This window comes from Meleagris gallopavo, chromosome 14 (genome assembly GCF_000146605.3).
Source record: "Meleagris gallopavo isolate NT-WF06-2002-E0010 breed Aviagen turkey brand Nicholas breeding stock chromosome 14, Turkey_5.1, whole genome shotgun sequence".
NCBI classification, from domain to species: Eukaryota; Metazoa; Chordata; class Aves; order Galliformes; family Phasianidae; genus Meleagris; species Meleagris gallopavo.
The window spans coordinates 6,576,117-6,599,038 of NC_015024.2; the positions used below are offsets into that span (position 1 = coordinate 6,576,117).

Here is a 22,922-nt window from a genome sequence, read left to right on the forward strand (position 1 = left end):
GTTGAGACCAGTGTAGGACTGTTTGTGTACAACAGTTTTTGAGTGAACTGAAAACTATGTATACTGCCATCCTGCTCTCATTATTTTAGCTTATTTTTCTTTTTGGATGTCTCTTGTGCTGTGGCATAGTCAGAATGAGAAACATTTCTTCATATGAAATATGATTTCAGATTTTCAAATGTGGTACTCTGCAGTCAAGAGAATGAAAACAACCAGAAGCTGTTAAGGGCAAAAGAAAAGTGGAAAAACATTTTAAAATCACATAGTAGAACTTATCGTGGGGGATGAATAACTACATCCAACATAGAGCAGGTCACATTAGAAGAATTGCTTCTATGGAAAAAGTAACTTATCTGTTCGACTGTATCCTCTCGGGTACTCCAAGAATTTCCTGATGTTCTTTCAGATTCTTCTTCAGTCCTTCTCAGCATTTTAAACATTTCTACCTCCTGACCAAAGACAACACTGCCATTCTGGTTTCATGCATCACCCCTGCTGCAGCACTGCCAAGCATTCAAAAATATGACACAAGTTCCTATGAAGAGTTTCAGACTCCTTAGAAGAGCATGTACTTGTGTCAGCCACCATTCTCCAAGTCCAGCAAGTCCTTCTTGAGTTCCCAGCTCATCAGTCCTTTCTAGAGCTCTGCTGAGCATTCACCTCCCTCTACTGGCTCCCCAGACCAGGTACATCTCCCTCTTGTATGCTCACATTACCCAGACTTCTCCCTTTTTCTCTTTTTTTTTTTTTTTATAATGGACATGAGGCAATGCAGAAAACAGGAATCACAGAATGCAATAGCCACTGTCTTCCTGCAATACACATTCCTGCTTTTCATTATCCAACAAGTAACATTTCTGTCCAGATGAGCTGGTGAACTCTTCTGGCAGCAAAGAAAGAATTCTGGTTTTTGCCCAGCCCCTTCAAGACAAGGTTTTAAATATTCAACAGCAAATTCAAGTTAACATTAAAAAAAGTTACTTGATTCATTCTAGGCTTCTATGCCCTACCCAATTTCCTTGCTGAAGCTCAGTCCACTTAGAAATTCAGTGAACACGCAACCTTCCCACTCTAGAGTTTGCAGCAAGATTAGTTAGCTGTAAAGTAGAAAACACTGCTGCTACAGTAGGTACGCAACAATGCTGCCAACCAATGGTCAAATAACCTGAAGGTTTCAGGGACTGAAAATATTCAGATGTTACTGCAGTATAAAAACCCACAGAAGAAAAGAAAATACAAAGGTTTAAGCTGGTATTTTTATTAGAACTCTACATAAAGCACCTTTGCCTGCCTTAAACTTTACAGTACTTCTCTGAACACTTTTTTTTCTGCAACAACATAAGATGCTTCAAACTACTCTGCATTTCTTGATTTAGACACTGCCACCTTAACAGCTTGCACAATGGCATCTTTGTCAATACCAAACATCTTCAGCAGCTCAGCTGACTTCCCACTCCGTGGTACATGAGATACAGCCAAGCGACTGACTGTGACACCAGGCTCACCCACTACTGCAGCACACACTGCTTCTCCAATGCCACCTATGGAAAGAGATCAGACAGGACACAGATCTGTATGCTTCGACATGCAAAATATAGATTCCTTTATCAAAACAGGAAAGTGAAAAACTTCAGGAGATCAGAGACCACTTTCTCCCCTTCTCCCTCCAATCCTCTCCCCTCCATTTATAGGCTCAGTGTTGTAATTGCTTTCTGAAGGGCAGACTGGTACTTAGAGACCATCTGGAAAGGAGAAATAGGGCTAGGATATCTGTCAGTGAATCAGAGAAGAAAGTTCAATACTCTAACACGCATTTTCTTTTCTGCCCATGGTCAAGTAAATAAAATTTTAAAGGCTCTTAAAATTTAAGTATGATCAGAAGATCTAAGCAAGTTAAATCTCCAACTCACATGTTTATGAGAAACATCTGTGGGTATATAGAGATAGATAGATATCCTAGTCCCCCATTATGAAAAGAAAAACAATTCCACATTTTGAAGACATTCTGAGGACAATCAGCCTAACATTTCTGAAGTTCTTACAAATGGATGGTAAGAAACATAGCCTCTAGAGGGGCATAGAACTGGCAGGAAGCCCTCAGCACTTCAGCATCAGCCAACCAAGGGACAGGTTTTAAAATATGTTTAGACTGAGTATTTACAAGTATACTTAACACTCCAAAAATCTTAATTCCTACCAGGCTCAACAGCATTTACACGCTCCATCTTTCTACAATGCCCATACCACCAGAGAGCTTTCTGAGTTGTGTAATACATTCACCACCTTTGCTTAAAGTTCTGCTCAGACTGAATTACTGTCAGTCACAAGGACAGTGGGTGCAACAGGAAACTGTGGCAGTAAGAATGATGCTGGAAACAGGAATACTAGTAAAGAAAGCACAGGGCCAGTGTCAGCAGCACGTGCTCTGAGACCTGGCAGGAGAGACACCTTGGTGCTGGTGTATCCAGGATTGCACAAGGCTTTTCCCAGCTCAGGGCAAACTGTGATTTAAGCAGACAACCTTAACCTCTAGTCAGAGGCACCTACAGTTGCTAAGATCAGTCTGATGTGGATTTGCAATTTATTCAGGCTTGTGATGCATGTACTCTTGACTTTTCTTGATTGCAGCACGCACAGAAAGCACCATCAATATAAATCACAGGTTCATAATCTCAGTGTGATGATGCTGCCATTTTGCAAATATTAAGTAAATTATTTGTAAAGAGTTGAAAAGCAAACTAAACTATGAGGCTGTGTGATACTTCTACCATCCATGATCTGGTAATACCAGCTCACTTCAGGATAGCATTCTGCTAATATCTGCTAATACCTGTTAGAAAATATCTACATATCTACTAACACCATAGTTCACAGGTGCCTCTTCACTAATTTCTTCATCTCCTTTAATAGGAGCAAGCCTGACGTTATTCACAGCAGCTGTTCACTGTTTACATATGGGTTTACCCTCACAGGACATGTTAGCACAGGCAAGCTCTTGAAAACCTGTGCAAAAAAGTCATGTCAGAGAGCAAGAGGCAGTAGAATAGCTGAGCAGATGATCAGCTCCTAAACTAAGGTCCTGCAGAACCCTGCCAGAGATCACCAGAGGTCCTGGTGCAGAAGCTGCGGGAATTTTATGGACACTACTCTGCTTCTCTCAAGAAGCATTCTATCTGAAGATTTATTTGGGAACCATCTTAGTACGTATTTCTTGTATGTACGCATACATACACACACTTCTTACTCTCAGGTTAAGAACACTATCATATGCCAGCAACAGATTCTGAACTGGCCTGTAAGCAGGTTGTAATGGAGGAGCAAAACAAATCCAGGGAGGATACGTAATGACCGAGGGCTCTCCACAGGCTCTGATTTGTTCTTTTAGAAGAAAGAAGAAAGGAATGTGGAGAAGAAAGAAATTTATCCAAATGATTGCTGAAACTGTCAAACCTATCTGATTTCAAGCAACCTGGAAATCAAGCTTTTGGACACAGTGAAGGCCCAAATGGTCTCTCTTGCAACTTGTAACATACTGGAGACCAGTTGCTGTAAAGCCTCACTGGGAACAAAGGAATCAAGACTCCACTTGCACCATGTATACAGAAGGGCACACAAGACTAAGTAATCCATAAATGCAACTCTGATTAACCCATTACCTCAGGAAACTTTCAGCCTTGTCAACTTACAATCATAACAGCAATTAAAAAAAATTTCTAAAACCCACTTCTTGTTTTAACTGAAGCATCAGGTCTCATACTTATCTCTTTTGATGCTCACAGGAGAAACTGCGAGCATCAAACCCCGGGGTCTGCTCTGTACACTCTGACCCCCTATACTCTGCTTACCTTCATGGTAATGGTCCTCAACAGTGATGATTCTGCCTTTGGTTGCTCTTGCATTTTCAAGTATTGTCTTCTTATCCAGGGGCTTTATAGTGAAAGGATCTATCACACGAATGAAGATTTTCTCTGCAGAAGTAGGATGATGTTATTTACAACTTGGTCTTGGAGAACGTAGCACAACAAAAGCAGTAGAGGCAGTCCCTGTGATTTTCTAGAGCTATTATGAAAACCATCAAGGTATCTGCACTAAGGGCATGCCTAACACACAATCTAATCAACTCTAAATCTATTCATGTAATCTTGTGTGCATTCTTTCTGGGTGCTCCTTGTGAGACAGTAACATCCAACCACTTCACAGAATAAACTGAGACAGAAAAGCCTTGGATAAGTGACTCGAGGTCACCATGAGTGCCTGTAAGCAAACAAGTAACTCAAGTGGCCTTCCCATGGGCAAGGGCAGGATCCAGCCACCATGAAATCCTCCTTCTTCAGACTGTCAGTCACTGTCATTTTATTCCTCCCCCCCACACCTTTCTTTTACCTCTAACTTTGCTGTCAAACAATTCTTTCTGCTTCTTCATCTGTAAGCAGGCTGACCACCTATCAGGTATGTTTATCTGAACTGCCCCAGCTTCTATTGCGATGTCCTTAGAACTGGCATAAAAATCAGCATTTGTCCTGTTGTGACAGGCAGGCCCACATTACTCATTAAAGATACATACAAAATGGCTATTTTTTATACGGAGTAGCAAATTACTAGAGCTTCGGTCTGATCTTGGGCAGCAGAATACTGAAGCAATCTTTATTTACGTAAAGAAGTCTGAGGTCAATTTCATGCTATTTAGCAACTATTCCAAGAAGATACTTCAACAGCTAAGAACTCTTGTAAGCAGGGGGAAAGCCCCTATTATGTGACAGTGACAGTTGAGCGATCAAAGCCTCTCGTGACCACTATATTTTAGATATTAGACACTGTCTCTACAATAAAAGAGTATCTCTCCATTGTTTGTTATTCACACTTCAAGATCACCCGTGCATTGCAAAGCATGGTGAGAGTAGAAAAAATAACTTCCATAATGTCCTAACTCTGATAGTTTGAGGTCATAAGAGTATTTGTCCACCTAGATAAAGCACGCAAGGCTACCCCTAAGCCACAGGCAGCATTAATTGCATCACCTCTTACTATTTGTAATCTCTTCCTGGGCGTAGGCCACTGACTCACAGATGGATTTTGATGGTTTCTTTCTCATTTCACTCAAGGATTTTTATTTTTTCTGTGAGATAGCGTCAGTGAGCTCTATCATTGGACCATTACCTCCCACTCTAGCTAGAAGTTGATACGTTCATTCATAAAGGTCAGGTTAGCAGTGAGTCATATCTGCACAACGGCAGATCCTATCAGCAGCATTGCATAAGAGCACACACCATGCAGCTGTACTTTGTTAACTGGCCCCAACCTGATTTGATTCTGTTGTGTCAGTACACTAGCTCAAGCTGACAGCACAGATCACTCCTGCTTCTTAAATACTCCCTCTAAAATCCTGCCCACAGAGCACTTTAAGGCAGGATAGCAGTTTTAAGGAGACCTTTGATCTGACCAGTTTGGCAACTTCCGTGGAAGGCTGCCAAACTAACTGAAATCTAATCAAGTAGGCAAGATCATCATATATATGGGCATGCCATATTATATTGGCTAGCTGGTGACCAGTTGTCTGTAATATCTTAATTAGTTAATGTTTACCTATACAAAAGGTAAGCAGTTAGGTTAACCAGTAGTAATTTCTTTGCTGTGGTAAAAGATAAAGGCAAAAAAAAAAAAAGATCTGATCACCTTTTCTCAGCTGCTCTGCTGCAGCCAAAGCCTCATGCAGGGTGACTCCTGCTCCTATCACAGTCACTTGGTCATCCTTACTCTTCAGAATCACCTGCAAGAAAGTGTTTCCACATATTTTTCATAATAAATCTTGGTGCTTCCAATCTTTCCAGAGATTTTGTTTAAAAACTTATCTTTGGCTCTGGAATTTTTTAGAGGGAAAAGGATTTTTTTTTTCCTTTTTACAGAAAAAACTTGGCATATTTTCTCTGATTCTCTTGGCAATACTTACCTTTGCCTGTCCAATATGGAAGTCCTCGTTGTTGTTGTAAATGACAGGATTTTCAGGACGACTAGTTCTTATGAAACAAATGCCCTGTTTCCACAGAAAACATGAGTTACAAGGAGATAAAGGCACTGACATTCTAATTTGTTCTTTTGATAAAAAAGCAGCAAAATTACTTTTTCTAATTGTCTGTTTTTAACTCCTCAGTTTTACCTCCTTTTCTTAGAACATGACAGTAACTCGCTGCTTTCTTTCTAACTCCAAGATCTTAACTTTTCTGTTCTCTTTAGGAAATGAAGAATCCTACTGAGTTAATTAGGATCTTAGAACTTTGCCATACATGTGCAAGCTTTACTTTATCAGCTTTAAAGTGAAAGAAATGCTCAGAGGAAAGCAAGCAAATGTTTTCTACCAGTTAATGTTCAGATGTTCTTTCAAAAAGAAGCAATAAACTATAAAGTTCTCCCTCACACTACTTTACATTCCTCTCTCTTTTTCCCCCTTGCCTCTTTTTTTCCATAGACCACACAACACATCTGTTACATATTAAGCTTCTACAACTAGCACAACTGAACTTTTTCAGATTATTTGCTCCTTGCTCAAGGTAAGTTCCCATGGAAGCCAAGAGAAATATCAGCCAAGAAGATCTGACCAACTGACCCAGGTACTACCAAGGACGTTTGACTATTATTATGATAAATTAGCTGAAATTAAATGACAGAAATCAGACAGTCACATATTCAGCTTCAGTCTTGATGTCACAGATATTACAGTAAGAGTGTACATTCATTAAATTAGCTGAAGACCAGCAGTAAGAGTTGCATTTCTCTCATTTCTGAGCCAATCTGATCCATGCTGACACCACAGTGTAACCATTCACATTTTCCCAATTCTGGCCCACACCATTGCACACTGTTCATTCAGCACGAGCCTGGACATAATGCTTGCTGCTTTCCATGCAACAAAAACACCCTGCTGCCATGCTGAAGCCTTCAAAGCAATTTATTTGATAGGGACATGCAAAAAAACATGCCATCAGCAACGAGACAAATAAAACATTCCCTGATTCAAATACTGTGTTGCAAACCTTAGTGTTGGCAGCTATTTCCACTGCTTTTTCAGTGGCTACAGCATCACTGGGGTAAAAGACAGTGGCATTGGGAATAGCTCGGAACATGCACAGGTCCTCCAGTCCCATCTGAGAAGGCCCATCCTCACCTAAAAAAAATTAAACCAAGGTTACAAAATTAAGTGCACAGTCTGACAGTCACTCAATACAAGGTTAATGAAAATCAGAAAAATCAGGCACACACAGGACATGCAAGTCTACCTGCTTGAGAAAAGAATCATCTTCTCCTTAAACTTGGAACCATCTAAAGAGTAAATAAAGACAGAAAGAGACTAAAAAGAAAGAGAATTGGGGTTACAAATAAAAAATGGAAAATAAAGAGCAATAGTAAAACAACACAAAAGGCAAATAACCAAAATAAAAAGGGTACAGGTACAGGAGTCACAATATATCTATGCATTTTCAGATTTACATGGATGCCTTACAAGCAGAATTCCTAACTGTCAGTGATATTACTCTAGGCTTAAGCTGCTGAAATGTGAAAGGAAAATTGCATGTGTTCCATCCGAAATGGAGAGTCCACTTGGTACAACTACTCTCAAATTCTTATACTTGCTACAAAACTGATGAAGGTACATGTATTTAGATACTACTGACTGCCTCTTCAAAGGTGTATATCTGCATTATTCATTTAACTACTCAAGCACCTCCTGGCTTAAACTGCAGATTAATGACAAGAACTGTTAGCCAAAACGTGTACTGGATGCAATGAATTTTCTTAGTTACAGAAACCACCACCACAACCCCCTCCCAATGGCCTTATGTAAGGGTGCTTTGGGAATGGCACTACTCCATAAAGTAACCATGCAAGAAGTCCTGAATCCAGTCATGTCACAGCCTGCGAAGTAGAAGCAGGGCAATAAGCCCTCCCACATGCACCCACTACCTGTTACTCAAGGATGAGTTCACAAGGAAAGAGAATTTTCATAAGAGCAGCACAAAACTCTGAAGAGCTTTAAACATGTTAAAGAAATCAGTCATTGGACTCTGCCACTATAAATTACTCATCAAGCATGTGCCAGGAATAAAAAAAAATAAATCTCATTTCAGTCATGAAAGAAAGATTCTTAATGCCATTGTTTCTGTATGCACTCTGAATGAGTACTCAGGACGATTTTTTTCCCCAAAATGCATCCAAGCAAAACACATATTGAGGAAAAAGAGGAACTACAAAGAACAAAATTATGTTACCCAAACAAGAACCTACCCAAGGTAGGAGAACAGTCATATTTGTTCATTGACTTCTGCTAAACAGTGCCAAAACAAAAAAAAACCAGCACAGTTCATACCAGTAATTTACAAAGTAGTACTGAGTTCTGCCTCAAGTGCATCTTGACAAAAATTCTGATTTAAAGTTTTTTAGAGTAACACAGATCAAAAAAGAGTAATTTTCAGTTATACCCTCAAGACCTGCATTTACAGCTTAAACAAGATTGAGTGCTTAATATGAACAGTATCATATTACTAGAATGAGAAGGCAGCCATGTAAATGACAGGTATGTACACTGTGATTTTTCCCCCATACGTTTGGAAAACACAGATACCACTTATTCTCTTATGACCTTGAAAACTTACTTAAAATTTCATTAGAAATTTTGGTTTGTCAGCAACTACTATTCTGGGAGAGAAATTAGTACAAGTTCAAAAGGTCATTGTGATAGCTGTCTCATAAATTTCTTGGGTCCAAATTTCAATGTATTAAATCCCAGGCCTACCTAGAACTGCATACATAAAATTTCAGTTTTCAACAAGGATCCAGATAGGATTCTGGAATCCATGCAGGTCTGAAGTTGTAATAGAAAGTACTCTTAACTCACATTCTTCCATTTAAAATTTAGATTCCTAACAGCTGAATGAATTTTTCTGAAATGTTCTCTCTTACAATTCTGTTGCAAAACTCTGGATTTTTGAGAACTTGAGTTGAAACCTGAATGAGACTAGAAATTCAAGTAGCTTTATAAATTTGTGCATTTTCCAATCCCCCCTCCAAAAAAAACATTTCAAATATTTCATTTTTAAGAATTCACTTGGAAGTGTAAGTCTAGGGGACAATCCAGGTAACCTAAAGGAATTTCATCCTCTTAAATAAGCAAAGACCAAAGCTAATTAGCTTTTGCACCAACACCCTTTGCTGCTGGCTGACTTAATCTGGATTGAACTAGACTATGAAGAGGTGGGAGGACTGATTTTAAAAAGAAAAGAGGCTTGTAACAGAATCCCTCCCTTAATGACATACACAAGCCATAATCTGATATACTCTACTTACAGCTTCCTCAACTAAAGCATACTCTACACCAATGCAAATTAAGCTTGAGGTTCTGGATGAGACTATACACATAAATAGCATCTTCAAATCTGTATAGCTTTACCAACGTTACAAGTCAAATTGGTTAGCTTGCCCCACACCACTCCTCCTGCAAACCACACTGCTAGCCAAAACTGCCAAATCAACCGCAAAACTGATTTATGTGAAGGACCTTAATTCAGCATCCTTATCGGATCTCCACCTCTTTCTTTTGCCTCACAAATACCTAGTAATTTTTCAAGCATTAATGTTCATTGGCATTTTCCTCCTTGGTATGCAAGTTTGCTCCTGTTTTCAAGGGCGACTTTCACGAATTTCAATTAAAACAAATTTTTCAGAAAGTACAAAAAAATCCAACTCCCTTCATCAAACCAAAAGCTAGCCCCAATATCACCTGATGTGTATTAAGCAGTTATGATTGAAAGACAAAGATAGAAACAGTAGCGTCAATTTCCTGAACTATATAACAGGTTCACAGTTCCTGTTCTATTAGCATTTTAAGTTTTGCTTTTTTGTTGTTGTTTTAAATACACAGATTAATTGTTCCAGTATTAAGGAATACTGAGACAGACTGAAGCACTTATTTAAAAGTGGTGATCTTAAAAGACAAAATAAATCAAAAATTTTTTTTCTGAAGCGTTTTGAGATCTTTGGACAAAAGCATCTGAGTGAGAACAGGTATGATTAGTTTCTCATTTTAGGAACTGGAAAAGAGGTACAGTAAACACACAACTATTCTCATCAAAGAAGTCAACTGTAAAGGCGGAAAGGAAATGAAGCTTCTCGCTTTCAATCCAACTCCTTTACATCACTCTACACTGAAGGTTAGCACGGAAAAGTCCTACTTTTACCAAGCTAAGTTGATGAAGGCTTGAAATCTCTCTCATTCTTTCCAAATGCAGTACTGTGCCTGATAGAAAAAATCAATTATAGTAAGAAGTCATGCTGGTAAATGGCTGCACTGCTATACCATCACAATTTCACTCCTATACTATCGTAACTTTATGACTGATCACCTCCAAAAGGTTTATCAGTCGGCTTTGTCTGCCAGACCAATCATTAAATAACAGAGAACCACTCGCAAATAACTCCAGGCTGCCCTTACCAATAGAAACACCACAGTGTGACCCACAGAGATTTATGTTACTCTCAGAGATTGCAGCCATACGGATCTGGTCAAATGCTCGTGTGAAGAAGGTAGCAAAGGTGCTGGCAAAAGCAACAGTTCTGTCACGAGTGGCACAACCAACTGCAATGCTCACCTGAAAAGAAGGAGATCATACAGGAACAGTTAATTCCTCATTTATCCACTGTTTCCAATAGATCATCTGTGCAACTTCAACAAACTCAGAATCTCTCCCCATTTCTGCTCCTACTTGCTGGCATTTCCGAGAAAGGAAACAGAAACAACTCACACTCCTAGAATCTGTCCCTACAGCACATCTGCTCCTCACCTCAGCTACCTGGTATTGTTGATCCATGCTGGCAGCAGCTTCTTTTCTTTATCTGCACCAAGCAGCAATCCAGTTTTAAGCCTTATCCACTACCCTCTTCCCTGTTCTCCTGGATCAAAGACCTAAACTTTCAGTCCAAAGTGCAATATTTACTATCTGCAGCACACAGAAAATATTATTAAATGGGGATGGATTTATCTGCATTCTTTAGACTAGTATTTACTAAAAGGGTCCTTCTTCAGCAGGATGGAAAAATAAAAAAAATCCTTAATTTATCTACTGCTACAATTATCCCCATACATTTATATCACACAGTACACATTTTAGACGTGTTCCTATGGCCAAACTTTTCCCAGTTTGATGTAAATCCAAAATACCTGACTGAAGCTCACGAAACATGCCCTACCATAAAATCTGCAGGAAACTGCCCATGGGTCCTTTATTATTAATCATTTGGGCAGAAATTGGTTGCCATTTTAAAATGTGTCTTTAGTTTTATTTGCAGCAGTGAACTCATCTAGAATCAGCTGAAGACTCAGTCCAACAGATGACTTATCAAATTATTTCAGTCTTTTCTGAACAATTGCCACAAGGCTAACTTTTATTAACTATTTATCTGTCCTCACCTTTATACCCCAGTCTAGCATAGAGCTCACTGTCATGTTGTGTAGTGGTATTCCATTTCCTGTGAAGAAAAAAAGCCTAAAAAGTCTTCAGAATTGACTCTCTACAAATCACACTGTAGGAAATATTACTATTGTTCACACGTTGCCATATCTACACATTCTGCTGAAATGCAGTGTCATGATAAAAATAAGAAGTTTATAGACTTACTGATTAGAAGCAATTCTGCTGTATTATATTTGTAAGTTCTATCAGAGCCTAAGGATTTCTATAAGCATTATGCAAAATTTAATATCCAAGAACACACATGAAAAAATATTAAAACCCTACTTTCTGAAGAATCAGACTGGCTGGTTCCAGATCCTACTGTGTAATACCAGCACTTTATGAAACCAAGAGACAAGAGACCAGTTACCATGTTCTGTTCAGCAATGTAGCATTCAATGTAGCGACCAGGATGATCTTTCTTGAAAAGCTCTGAGAAAGTAGAGTTCTTTGTGTCTCCATCCAAAGCAATCACTCGATCATTCGCATGGCCCAGTTTTGCAAGTGCAACGCCATAAGCTTTGCGGGTTGCCCACTAGGGAAAGAAAGGTTGTTACAAGTTCCTGCTTCTAGCAACTTTTTACTCTGTTTGCACATAACATTTAGACAGTAAAAAAAACCCTAACACATTTTAATATTAATGCTGTGAAAAATATGTATGAGAAGAGTGCCATGCAGGAGAGTAAACAAAAAAGTGAAAGTAATGAAGCTACAAAATTTGAAAGTTTACTCAAATAGGTCTCCATTAATCAGGTCTCAAAGAAAAAATAAAAAATAAAAAAAATCAACATGACAATTTTTGACTCCCTCTTTCCAACCATGGAAATTCAAGGAACCTCACAGAGCTTAATTTTAAACACATAAAACAGTTTGGATAATTGACAACGATAGAAAAAAATTAAGGAAAGCCATTTGAAACTTCCTATTTTAATATATTCTTTCAATATCCAGGTAAGTTGGATATCTATACATCGCAATATAACAATAGGTGTTTACTGGGATACTAAGTACAGGAAGAAAGAAGTGATAGTAGTTGAAATAATGGCAAGGTACACTATAGCAGACACTACGCACAACACAGTCTTATACTTAAAACACATCTGACAAACTTTGAGAAAGAAAGGCAGTACCTTTTCTCCCACTTTGTAACTTGGTGGAGACGGCATCTTAATGTTTCTAATATTTACTACAGGAGCATCTTCTTCAGGGAGGGCAGGAGAAAGCTTTTTCTTATTTTGGATTTTCTCCTCTATTTCCTGAATTACTTGTTCAGCCATGTTTTTTGGAAGTGGTTTTCCATGCCAGCTTTCCTTATCTTCAACACCTACATGGTTAAAATTACATTAGAAATAAGAAAACTATCTGAGCTTTTGTCTGCAGATCGTACCAAGTGCAGTGGATTATGACAGCCTAATATTGTTTTCCAAGGAAGAATCTCTGTAGTCATTCCTGCTGTGAGCGGTTACAATCGTATTCAATTGCATTAATAAAGACATGTCTAAACATATAAGAGAAGGAGTCAAATTCCAAACATTTTGAGCTAGTCACCATTCAAGACTACAAACTTTCAGTGTCTCAGTACCAAAATTGATTTTAAACTGGCATGAAAAACAAAAACTAAAAACACATCAAGAAGTAAACGCTAAATCAATGTGAACAATTAACATGAAAATTCAACAGCGAGTTTTATTTTGGTCTAACTAAGTTTCAAACAGCAGTTAACCAAGCTGACTAATTCAAACAAGCCCTCAAATTTTACAGGTTTGTTTTAATAGCTTCTGATTACTCTTATGTTTGTGCATCTGGCCCTACCAGCCTCTCTGCCTGACATGCTTTTCAGGGAGTGACTTGGAATAACAAATTGTTTGCTTATGTAATGCAAAGGATCGAATAAATTCAGTCTTGTTACTAATAATTTTTAGCTGATCAGAAAGAAATTCACACTGTACTGTAAAATCTGTACCTGATTGGCAACCCCTGACTGGCTCAATATGCACTGACTGCATTTTATGGATACAGTGCTAGGTAGCCAGCATACATCTCATCTGCAAGAGTCACAATCATTTCTTTTTTTAGCACTAATGTTTGGAAGTGTAAAGAGTTTGAAAGACTTTGTTCACTCTAAACGTATACTATACACGTGTACACAAAACAATGGATGTTTTATTACCTGATATGCCTTTGCCTTTAAAGGTCTTTGCAATGATAGCTGTTGGCTGATGCTTGGCCTGACCAAAGGCTTTGCAAAGTTCCTCCACACTGTGACCATCAACAATGATCGCATGCCAGCTAAAAACAAACAGATCAACTATTTCTAAAGTGTGTTAGCTTGTGACATCCTCTGGTAGCTAGCAATAACAACAATTACTAACTTTGTTCCAATGCAGTGTCTTTTCAAGAAATCCACAGTATGCCAGAAACATAAACCAGCATCATTTAAGACCATAAAATAATACAGTCCTTTTCTCAAAAGCAGAATTAATCACCAGTTAATAGCTACTAGCAAAATCCATTACGTTATCTTAACTTTTTCAGACAGAACAGCAGTTTTTTTTTAATCACAAAAGCAAATTGAACATGTAACAATCAAATAAAAAACAATGAAAATTGATCAAAATCTTTAGATTGCTCCATCATAGTTTGCATGGCTGATATTGCATCTGATTGTTTCATTGATTTTCCAATCTACATAAAAATATACATTTCTAAATGAAATGAAAGCCAATATAAAGAATTTATCTTATAAGTAATAACGTTATTAATGCCCTTTTTTTCCCTGATTTACTTGCTATAACAGTACCTGTAGTCACATCCCCTTACTATGAGAAAGAAATTGAGGCCCTGGAGTGTGTTCAGAGAAGGGCAACAAAGCTGGTAAAGGCCCTGGAGCACCAGTCCTATGACAAGAAGCTGATAGAAGTGGGATTGTTTAGTCTGGAGAAGAGGGAAGAACTTATGGCTCCCTGCAACTACCTGAAATTAGGTTGTTGTGAGGTGGAGGTCAGTCTGTTCTCCTGGGTAACAGCAATAGGACAAGAGAGAATGGCCTCAAGTTCCACCAGGGACGTTCAGGTTGGATATCAGGAAAAATTTATTCCCTGGTCAGGCCCTGGAACAAGCTGCCTAGAGGTGGTGGAGTATCTGTCCCTGGAGGTGTTCAAGAAACACGTAAATGTACTAGTTAGGGACACGGTTTTCTGGGCAGTACTGGGGTAGATGAGTGATTGGATCTTTGAGGTCTTTTTTCAACCTTAATGGTTAGATGAAAACCTGTATTCAGTATGATAAAAACTAAATTATCTCATTAATATATCTCACTAAGCAGTCCCTCTTGGTGCTGGTTTCATTTAGAGTTGAAAACATATTTGAAAAAAATCTATAAAAGGTGAATAAAAAACCTACAGTTTCAAATGGAGGAACAAACTGAACATTTTCCAAACACATACCCAAAGGCTTCACAACGTTTCTGGTAGATTTCAACATGATGCTGCAGAGGTGCGGGGTCACTTTGTCCAAGACGGTTAACATCAAATATAGCAACGAGATTATCAAGCTTGTAAAACCCAGCAAAGGCCATTGCCTCCCAAACGGAGCCTTCAGACAATTCTCCATCTCCAAGCAGACAATACACACGATAGCTAGAAAAGAAAATTAAAGTAAGTAAATAAAAATTGGCTTCACATTTAAGTAGATCTAAATAAAAAGCAAAATTCTCCTAACAATCCACTGTGAGAGCTTGTTTTAATTTCAAACATTGGTCAAATCATTTACTAAGACAACCTCATGTAAACTCAGACATATTAAAATACTTCCAAGCTGCTGCATGCAAAAAAATACTTAAGTTGAAAGATATTGTACTCCACTTCAAAACTTTGTCTCTAAGAAAAATCAGGTTTTAATCCTCCTAATACAAAGGTTGAATAAAAAAGCCTGTTAAACACTGTCACTGTGACTCAGCAAGAACACTGACAATGCATGAAAGGTTACTGTCTGCTTCCTCATTCCTAGCGTATACTCCCTTCCCTGGAAGGCCAACCAGTAATTTCAGGAAAATATAAACCAGGAATGAACATAGCTACACATTAATGCCTGTTGCATAACCAAATCCAAAAAAAAATCACAATCATAATTTTTTTAGATTATGCATGCACCAAAGCTTTGTATTTAGACAAAACTGCAGGAGTACTGCCTGATCTATTCTATGATTCAGCCTCTGGGTTTTTCTTCAGTTACCACTTGTGTTTTTGGATGACAAGGCTTATATTACCTATTAAAATTAAAAAGGAGTAGCATGTAAGCTTTCAAATATGTAGTTTTAAAAATCAAATAACCAAGATAGCCATTAGTGATGTATTTATTTTTACTAGACATTAAAGCATTAGAGATTTTTGATCTAAATCCCACCTGCCTTTAGCTAAATCTGAACTCCGTCCATACAAGCTGCTCCTCAGTATTGCATGTAAGACCACCTTTTTCCTCTGTCAAGTAAGCACTGGTTAGATTTTTCCCACACGTAGCATCTGCTAAACTCAATTAAAATCAGCAAGTCATCTTTCACAGAAATGATTTCAAGCTAGTGAAGTGTAGGGCACATTAACTGGGCAGCCTGCATTTGAATGTACTAGAACTGTCACATGAAATACATCAACTGCATCAGGCTACTTTCTTTTGCCTTTAGACATCTACTTCTCTTGTGCACAAAAGAAATGGCAGAAGCAGCTATTTTTTTCCTCTGTGGGGTCGAGTGGTTTCCAGGTAACATTTTTGAGTCCTATTTTAGAACTCAATAATGCTATTATTGACCACAACAGTTCCTCACCCAGAGTTCATGTTTTCCATTATTTGTCATCTGTCTTTGAACAGACACATCCCTAATTTGCTTCTTCCTTCCAAAAGGACATATCAGCCTGAAAATTGCTATCAGTTACTCTCTGGAAGTTAGAAGCTGCTCCAATAATAAAATCTCTGTGCAGGAACATCATTTTGGAGTGCTGTCAGATCACAAAATGAACAAGCAAATAAATGCACTGATTCTTGCTAATTTGATTTCTTCAGAGTTCCACTGGCAATGACTTCGTATTTATTGGGGTAATATGATTTAAAATCTGAATTTAAAGTTAAGACTTAGGAATGGAGAAAAAAGAATACTTTTTTTTTCCACGATCAAGATAAAAATTTGTTTTCACAAAGTACTCCCATTTAAAGTCTATAATCATGAATTAGAAAGATGGAATTACCTGGCTCTGTCAAAGAACTTGCCAGTGTATGCCATTCCACATGCAGCACCAAGACCCTGACCAAGGGATCCAGTAGCCACATCAGTGAATGCTTGTCTCTGAAAATAGAAAGACAACAATTATTTTCCATTCAATAAACAAAAGAACTAAACTCCAGTGTTAGGAGATGGTTCGACATACATCAGAATCTTGGTCACAAGAGTACAGTGCAGGTCTCTCCGTAACTAATCCCTGCTCCCCTTCTTTCACAGCTGCACATGTACCTCAGTGATCAGTATCACAGGCTAACTAGGTTCTCTGAGGGGTGTTACATACATCTCAAAAATGTCTAAACTATGCCTTGGATGACAACAGTTAAGAACTGATGATTTTGTACATAAATTTTTAATTCAAAGAAGTGATTTGGAACTCATAGTCCAATGAGGTGACCAAATGGAATGCAAACTCTTGAAATACCTCAAATATGTTAGAGGGCAAAAAAAAGCTATTCTTTATACAAGCATTTTGAAACAGAAAATACTGATCTGTAGGGGATCTTCGCGCACTCATTCAAACCTGGACACTGATTCACTTGTGAAGCTACAATATCCTCATTGTCCTTCATATAAACCCTTATCTTTCCTGCACCACAGCTGGCAATCCAGAGTTGTAGCAAAACACACACTATGGCTTTGCAGAAAACAACACCCTGTATCAAAGGCAATGAGCACTCACTGGTACTGGATGTCCTTCTAAGACAGAATCAATTTTTCTCAAGTTCAGTAATTCTGCTTCTTGTAGGAAACCAGCCTCTGCCCAAGCAGAATACAAAACTGGTGCAGCATGACCCTAGAGAGAAACATCAATTTTAAGTTAAAAAAAAATATTAAGTCTTACAATATCCTACTATCAAGACAAACTCCACAAAGCTGAGGAGAAGTCATCTTTAACCACAGAGTCATTAGGAGTCAAAATAGCATGGTCTGAAGCCATTTAGTAACTTGGGGTAGAAACCCTCATTAGTTAGAGATGGGTAAAGCAAATAGATATACAGATATACACCACCACATTCAGTATCATTGTAAGTTCTGGCTGAGACAAAGAATCTGCTACACCAGAGTACATCATCTGCTGTCCTTGACACATTGTTATCTTTTCCGAATACCCCTCAAAAACCATTAAGTCACATCAGTGTGAAAGGGCAAAAAGCGTAAGGCAACAAGAAACACTAATGGTCAGTCAGGACTGTGGTTTTATGCTTTGCCTAAACTACAGTGTTTTCAGAAGTAATATTGATTTAAATATCATAGCAGCATAGCAGGAGTGCAAGCTACTCACTAACTTATTCCCACTTCCTATAGTGCTCCCTGCAGAGCTGACAGGAATTAGCACACATCGAGGCATGACTGCAACAGCATGGCAGCATTTAACAAGCAGAGCACAAAACTAGTTAGAAAGTTAGTTATGCCAAAATAAGGCAGACTTGAAATTTCCCGATAGAATGTATAGACAATATAACATTTATTGTTTAATATCAGAACAACTTAACATAGTGAAATTATGCCACATCAAGACACATTGTACAGATTGTTTTAAATTGTGATACAACTTAACCAGCTTTTATTTGTATCTCTGTAGCAGAAAAACTTGAGTTCTCAAATATTTGCAATGGACTTCTCTTGGGTAAGGAAGTCGAGGAAGAGAGGTCACTGATCTACAGACACCTTCTTACAAGCAGACTGCAAGCACACAGTGTAACAGCTTTTACCTTTGAGAGCACAAAACGGTCGTTGTTGGCGTTCCTGGGATCTTGCACTTTATACCTCATGGTATGGAAAAACAGCACAGACATAATCTCTGCTGCACTGCAACATGATGTAGGGTGGCTACAATCAAGACAGACCAAAAATTACCACTTCTGAATATTGATTACTTAGGCCCACATTTTAAAAATATCACTTTACCAGTTCTCTACCTTCCAGCATTAAAACACGCAGTCATAAGCTTTGTTTATAAACCATCCACTGCACAGATGGAAGTTTGGTAGTGTAAGACTCACTTTGTAGAACATTCTGGAACTTTTTTTTTTTTTAAAACCAGCATAACATCTTATTTTTTTTAAACTGCTCATTATTTTACCATTACTGTTAGGACCAGAATTTTGACTTCTAAAGAAGGCATTAAATAATACAGCTCTTGCAGTTCATCTTCTGTTGAAACTGAACACAAATTTCTGTAGAGTTTATTATTTTTAATAATAAATATCCAGATGAACATGGTAAAATATTAAATTTGTTTAATCCTTGGCTTAGAAGGACAGCACTTTCCGCTTTTACATCTAAATTGGTTTAAAAATAAAAATATCAAACTAGTTGATTTAAAAAAGATTCAGAACCAGCTGAGTATTCTCTGTCCCACTGACCTACATGGGGCAACTTTTGCAACAACTTTCAAGAGCAGCACAAAGAACACTTTAAGTGTAGGCCCTAGGAGCAGGGAGGCCCATTTCAGAAGCAATTATGTTATAAAGAAGCAAGAAATGTAAAGTTACATGCAGAGTTGTTTTCAGGTGGCAAATAATGAGTTATTTCAACACAAGGTATGTATTTTATTCAAAACATAACATAAGGGCATACAATTATTGTTATTTATATCATTATTGCAAATTAAATAATGACTTTTTCAGTTCTTTTGCACCTTGAAGAGAGAGCTTTATCTGAACAGTTGAATGTATCAGACTTGAGTTTACATTCACTTTCAGTAAAGCTCAAAACAAACTCCGTGTGGTTTTTAAATCCTTATTGCACGTGAAAAGTAGCATTTCTCACTCTTACTGGTGCAGTCTGCATACCAGTGCTGGAGTACCAGGAAGTAAGTGCTGCACACAGGAGGGTTATGGCTCCAGAAATTGGCTCCAGCTTTGAGAGGAAAGCAATCTCACCTCACTTCCTCATTTACCAACATTTCTGTTTCATCTTTAATGTGATACTCTTAAAATACAGGACCCGTTTTGTAAATCAGGACAATTTTACTTGGAACTGTCATATTTCCTTCTGCTTTACACACGTACATTTACCATGCGTGTTAGGATTAGACAACACTTTCACTAGAACTTCAAACAGAATATTCTCTTCTGGTAGCAACAAACCTCCCCTCCCAACAACCCCAGCAGTACTCCAGTAACAGAATAAAAATCATGCAGAACACTAGCAAAACAAGAATTATGGTTAGTGTCCATCCCTTGGTAAGTACTCACACACAGGGTACCACGAATTAGCTTTAAACCATGTTTCAAACATATTAGTAGATATTTATGTATTTGAATTAATCAATAAGCCTTACATGCTTGTTTAAAGCTTTCATTCCTTTAATTTTATTAACTTTATACTTAACCATACTTCTATGAACTCCTGGTCTCGGTTAAAAAAGTTTTAAACAACCTAAAATGGTAGCATATAAAAATAAAAATCAAAATCAAAAGGTAGAAAATTCAATAAATGACCTGAAAATTGAAAAAGTTAAAAATACTAATTAAGTTACTTCCCACTAGCAATTGTTAACCAAAATTTAACTGCATAACAGACACCAGAAATCAATCTAAAACCAGCTGCAGAATTTTGCTAAACAAAGCCATCTTAACTAGGTCAGCTGCTCTCATGTTAATTCATACTTTCCTAATAAATTCTACTAAAAATTCCTTGTTAAACCTAGATGTATTTGGAGTACCCACACAGGTCATCACTACTGTTCTCACGCAATCTTTCATGTTTTGCTCTTGACCAACAAACAATCCAGAACTCTGTGGCTCTCCCATTAACATTTCCCTGCCAGATAGCTTCTACAGTAGAACTGCTTTAACTCTGAAATGAACCCTTCATTAGGAAACCAAAGTGCATAAAAACCCTGAAAACAGATCTTTTTGCAATTGATGTCCATTTAGATTGCCTCCATCTACACGTGCCTACATGCTTCACCTGAAGAAACAATGGTGGAATGTTAAAAACGAACACGGAATGAAAAACAAAGCTAAAATGTTGAAGAAATTCTTTTGTGACAAGCGATCACAAAATCATTACGTGTTACGAAATTTCATTGCTGCTTAAGAAACTCTGGGAACTTCCAACTTCCACTTTCAGGAACATAACCACCTAATTCTAGGAAGCTGGACACTGTTTTAAAACTGCAGAAGTTTATCAGTAGCTAAAAAGACTCCACCAGTTTTAACCAAAATGTCTGCACAGCTTATCTAAAGGGAAAGGCTCCAATACGCCCCAAACCAAATATGTTCAATCTTTGCAACCAACTTAATCAAGTTTTTCTCCACCTAAGGCATTTTAGACTTTTTTTTTAAACAGTCTACTGATTTTTTTCCACTACAGCTGAGATAGGACTCATCAGATCATAATAACCTATTTGAGCATCGAAAGGACCAGATCACCTGACCTTTTAGCTCTCGTCCAGACAAAGGCTGTATTTTCTTGAATAAAAGTACAAGTGAGGAATGCAAGAACTAGCATGTCAGGCCAACCATTGAACCACTTCTCTTGAAACACATGCCGCTGCTACAGAAATTACTTCCTTGAAAGAAGCAGGCAGGTTCTGGTTTGTTTGAAGTGCTTTTATTGCAAGCAGTTCCTTCACTTTTATAAACGACACCTTTAACAAATACTGGCTTCCTTAGCAAAGTCAATGCAAGCATTTTTTTTTTCTTCCCTTTTTTTTTTTTTTTTTAACTGTAAGCCTGTTCAAATTTAACTTTCATTCAAACGTTTACCTGCCTCCTTACATCATACCAGTGCTTTAAGTAAAGCTTAGTGTCTCATTCAGATTTCTAAAAAAATACATCCCCCAATGTTTGTTTTAGAAATTAGTCATTTATCTAATATTGCATCAGATTCTTAATTTCTTTACCTTTTACACGTTACTCTACCACTACCCTCTTGCTAACCAAATCCAACATTAATCAAAGAAAATATATGACTTGACAGCATAATCCTCTCTCTAGAGCACATCTTTCATAATCTACCAATTATCAAGTTGTGTAATAATTTCAGGCTCTATGAGACTTTACGTAGTGCTAGAATAAGGTCTAGTAATTAATGAAATACCTCTGTCAAGAAGTGCTCAGTACCATAGTACACATGAATAAAAAGCTAAACTAAAGCTATTTTTGCTATTTCTTCATCAGTATGGAGAAAACAGCGTTACTACTACATGTTTGGATTTCATGCACTAGAAAAGAAAAGCAGAGGCTGTAGCAAGATCCCTGCTCTTGAATGGCACAAAGCAGAGACGGTTTGACCTGCAGACAACTGGTGCTGCGCAGCTCTACGGCTGGCCTAAGACACACAGCAGAGCTGCATTAAGCAGCCTGGACTGACCAAGCTTTGCTCAGCACAGCCCCACTGCTGCATTGGCCACCGTGCCCCAGCTGGTTCCACAGACAGAACCAGAGCAAGGTTCTTGCTTGCTGCATGCAGAAGGCGCGAGTAAAGTTCAGTTTCTGTGTGTGCTGAGAGACCACGTGAGGCAGCCCGCGCCACGGCCGGGCAGGAGATGTAAAGCAGCTCCAAGAGAAAGCTTTGAAATGCTTTACAGACCGCCTTTCTCTGCTCAAACCTCAGCATCCAAAGGATTCCTTCAACTGAAAAAAAAAAACCAACCAACCAACACAGCAATAAAATCATCCTGCACTACTGCCAGTTTCAAAGAAGCCCAAAGGGAGGAAATTGCCACAAGACTGGATATAAAAGGCTGCATTCTACGTGGAAGCACTCACATGTATTATTCAAGCAGCAAAAATGGTTTTAATTTTACACGAGTAAGAACGGATTGTTTGCAGAGATTTTTTCCATAGGTAAAACACGATCAAAGGAAGGATAACCCTGGAATCTGCAGACATCAGAGCCTCGACTAAATCCTGTCCAGAGGCCTGAATAAACCGCCCATCCGAGACCGCAGGCATTTCGCAGATAATCCCACTCGGGCTCACTTGAAATTCTGTGGAGAATTAGTTCCAACTGACGGGCACGAAATGAAAAAGAAACCGCTTGCGCCTCGGGCACGAATTCTTTGGGTTTCAGCCCTGCATCAACTCGGCATTCCCGGCCGCTGCCCGCAGTCACAACAACACCCGCCGGCTCCGGGGACCGACGAGTCCCGCTGCTGCCGCCCCGGGCGGGGCCGATTTGTGCCGCAAGCTGCAGAA

The 22,922-nt window shown here is 38.4% G+C and overlaps 1 protein-coding gene across 1 annotated transcript; it reads right to left on the reverse strand.

Moving 5' to 3' along the window:
- Positions 1-1,234: 1,234 nt before the first annotated feature.
- On the reverse strand, positions 1,235-18,620 carry TKT (transketolase). Its single transcript, XM_010718476.3, has 13 exons — positions 18,483-18,620; positions 17,450-17,563; positions 16,736-16,833; positions 14,945-15,136; positions 13,669-13,787; positions 12,629-12,822; positions 11,869-12,033; positions 10,481-10,637; positions 7,029-7,159; positions 5,948-6,031; positions 5,674-5,767; positions 3,846-3,968; positions 1,235-1,541 (listed from the first exon to the last, which is right to left on the reverse strand). Exons 1-13 carry the CDS (start codon positions 18,564-18,566, stop codon positions 1,354-1,356), a joined length of 1,743 nt encoding a protein of 580 aa, XP_010716778.1. The 5' UTR covers positions 18,567-18,620; the 3' UTR covers positions 1,235-1,353.
- Positions 18,621-22,922: the final 4,302 nt, after the last annotated feature.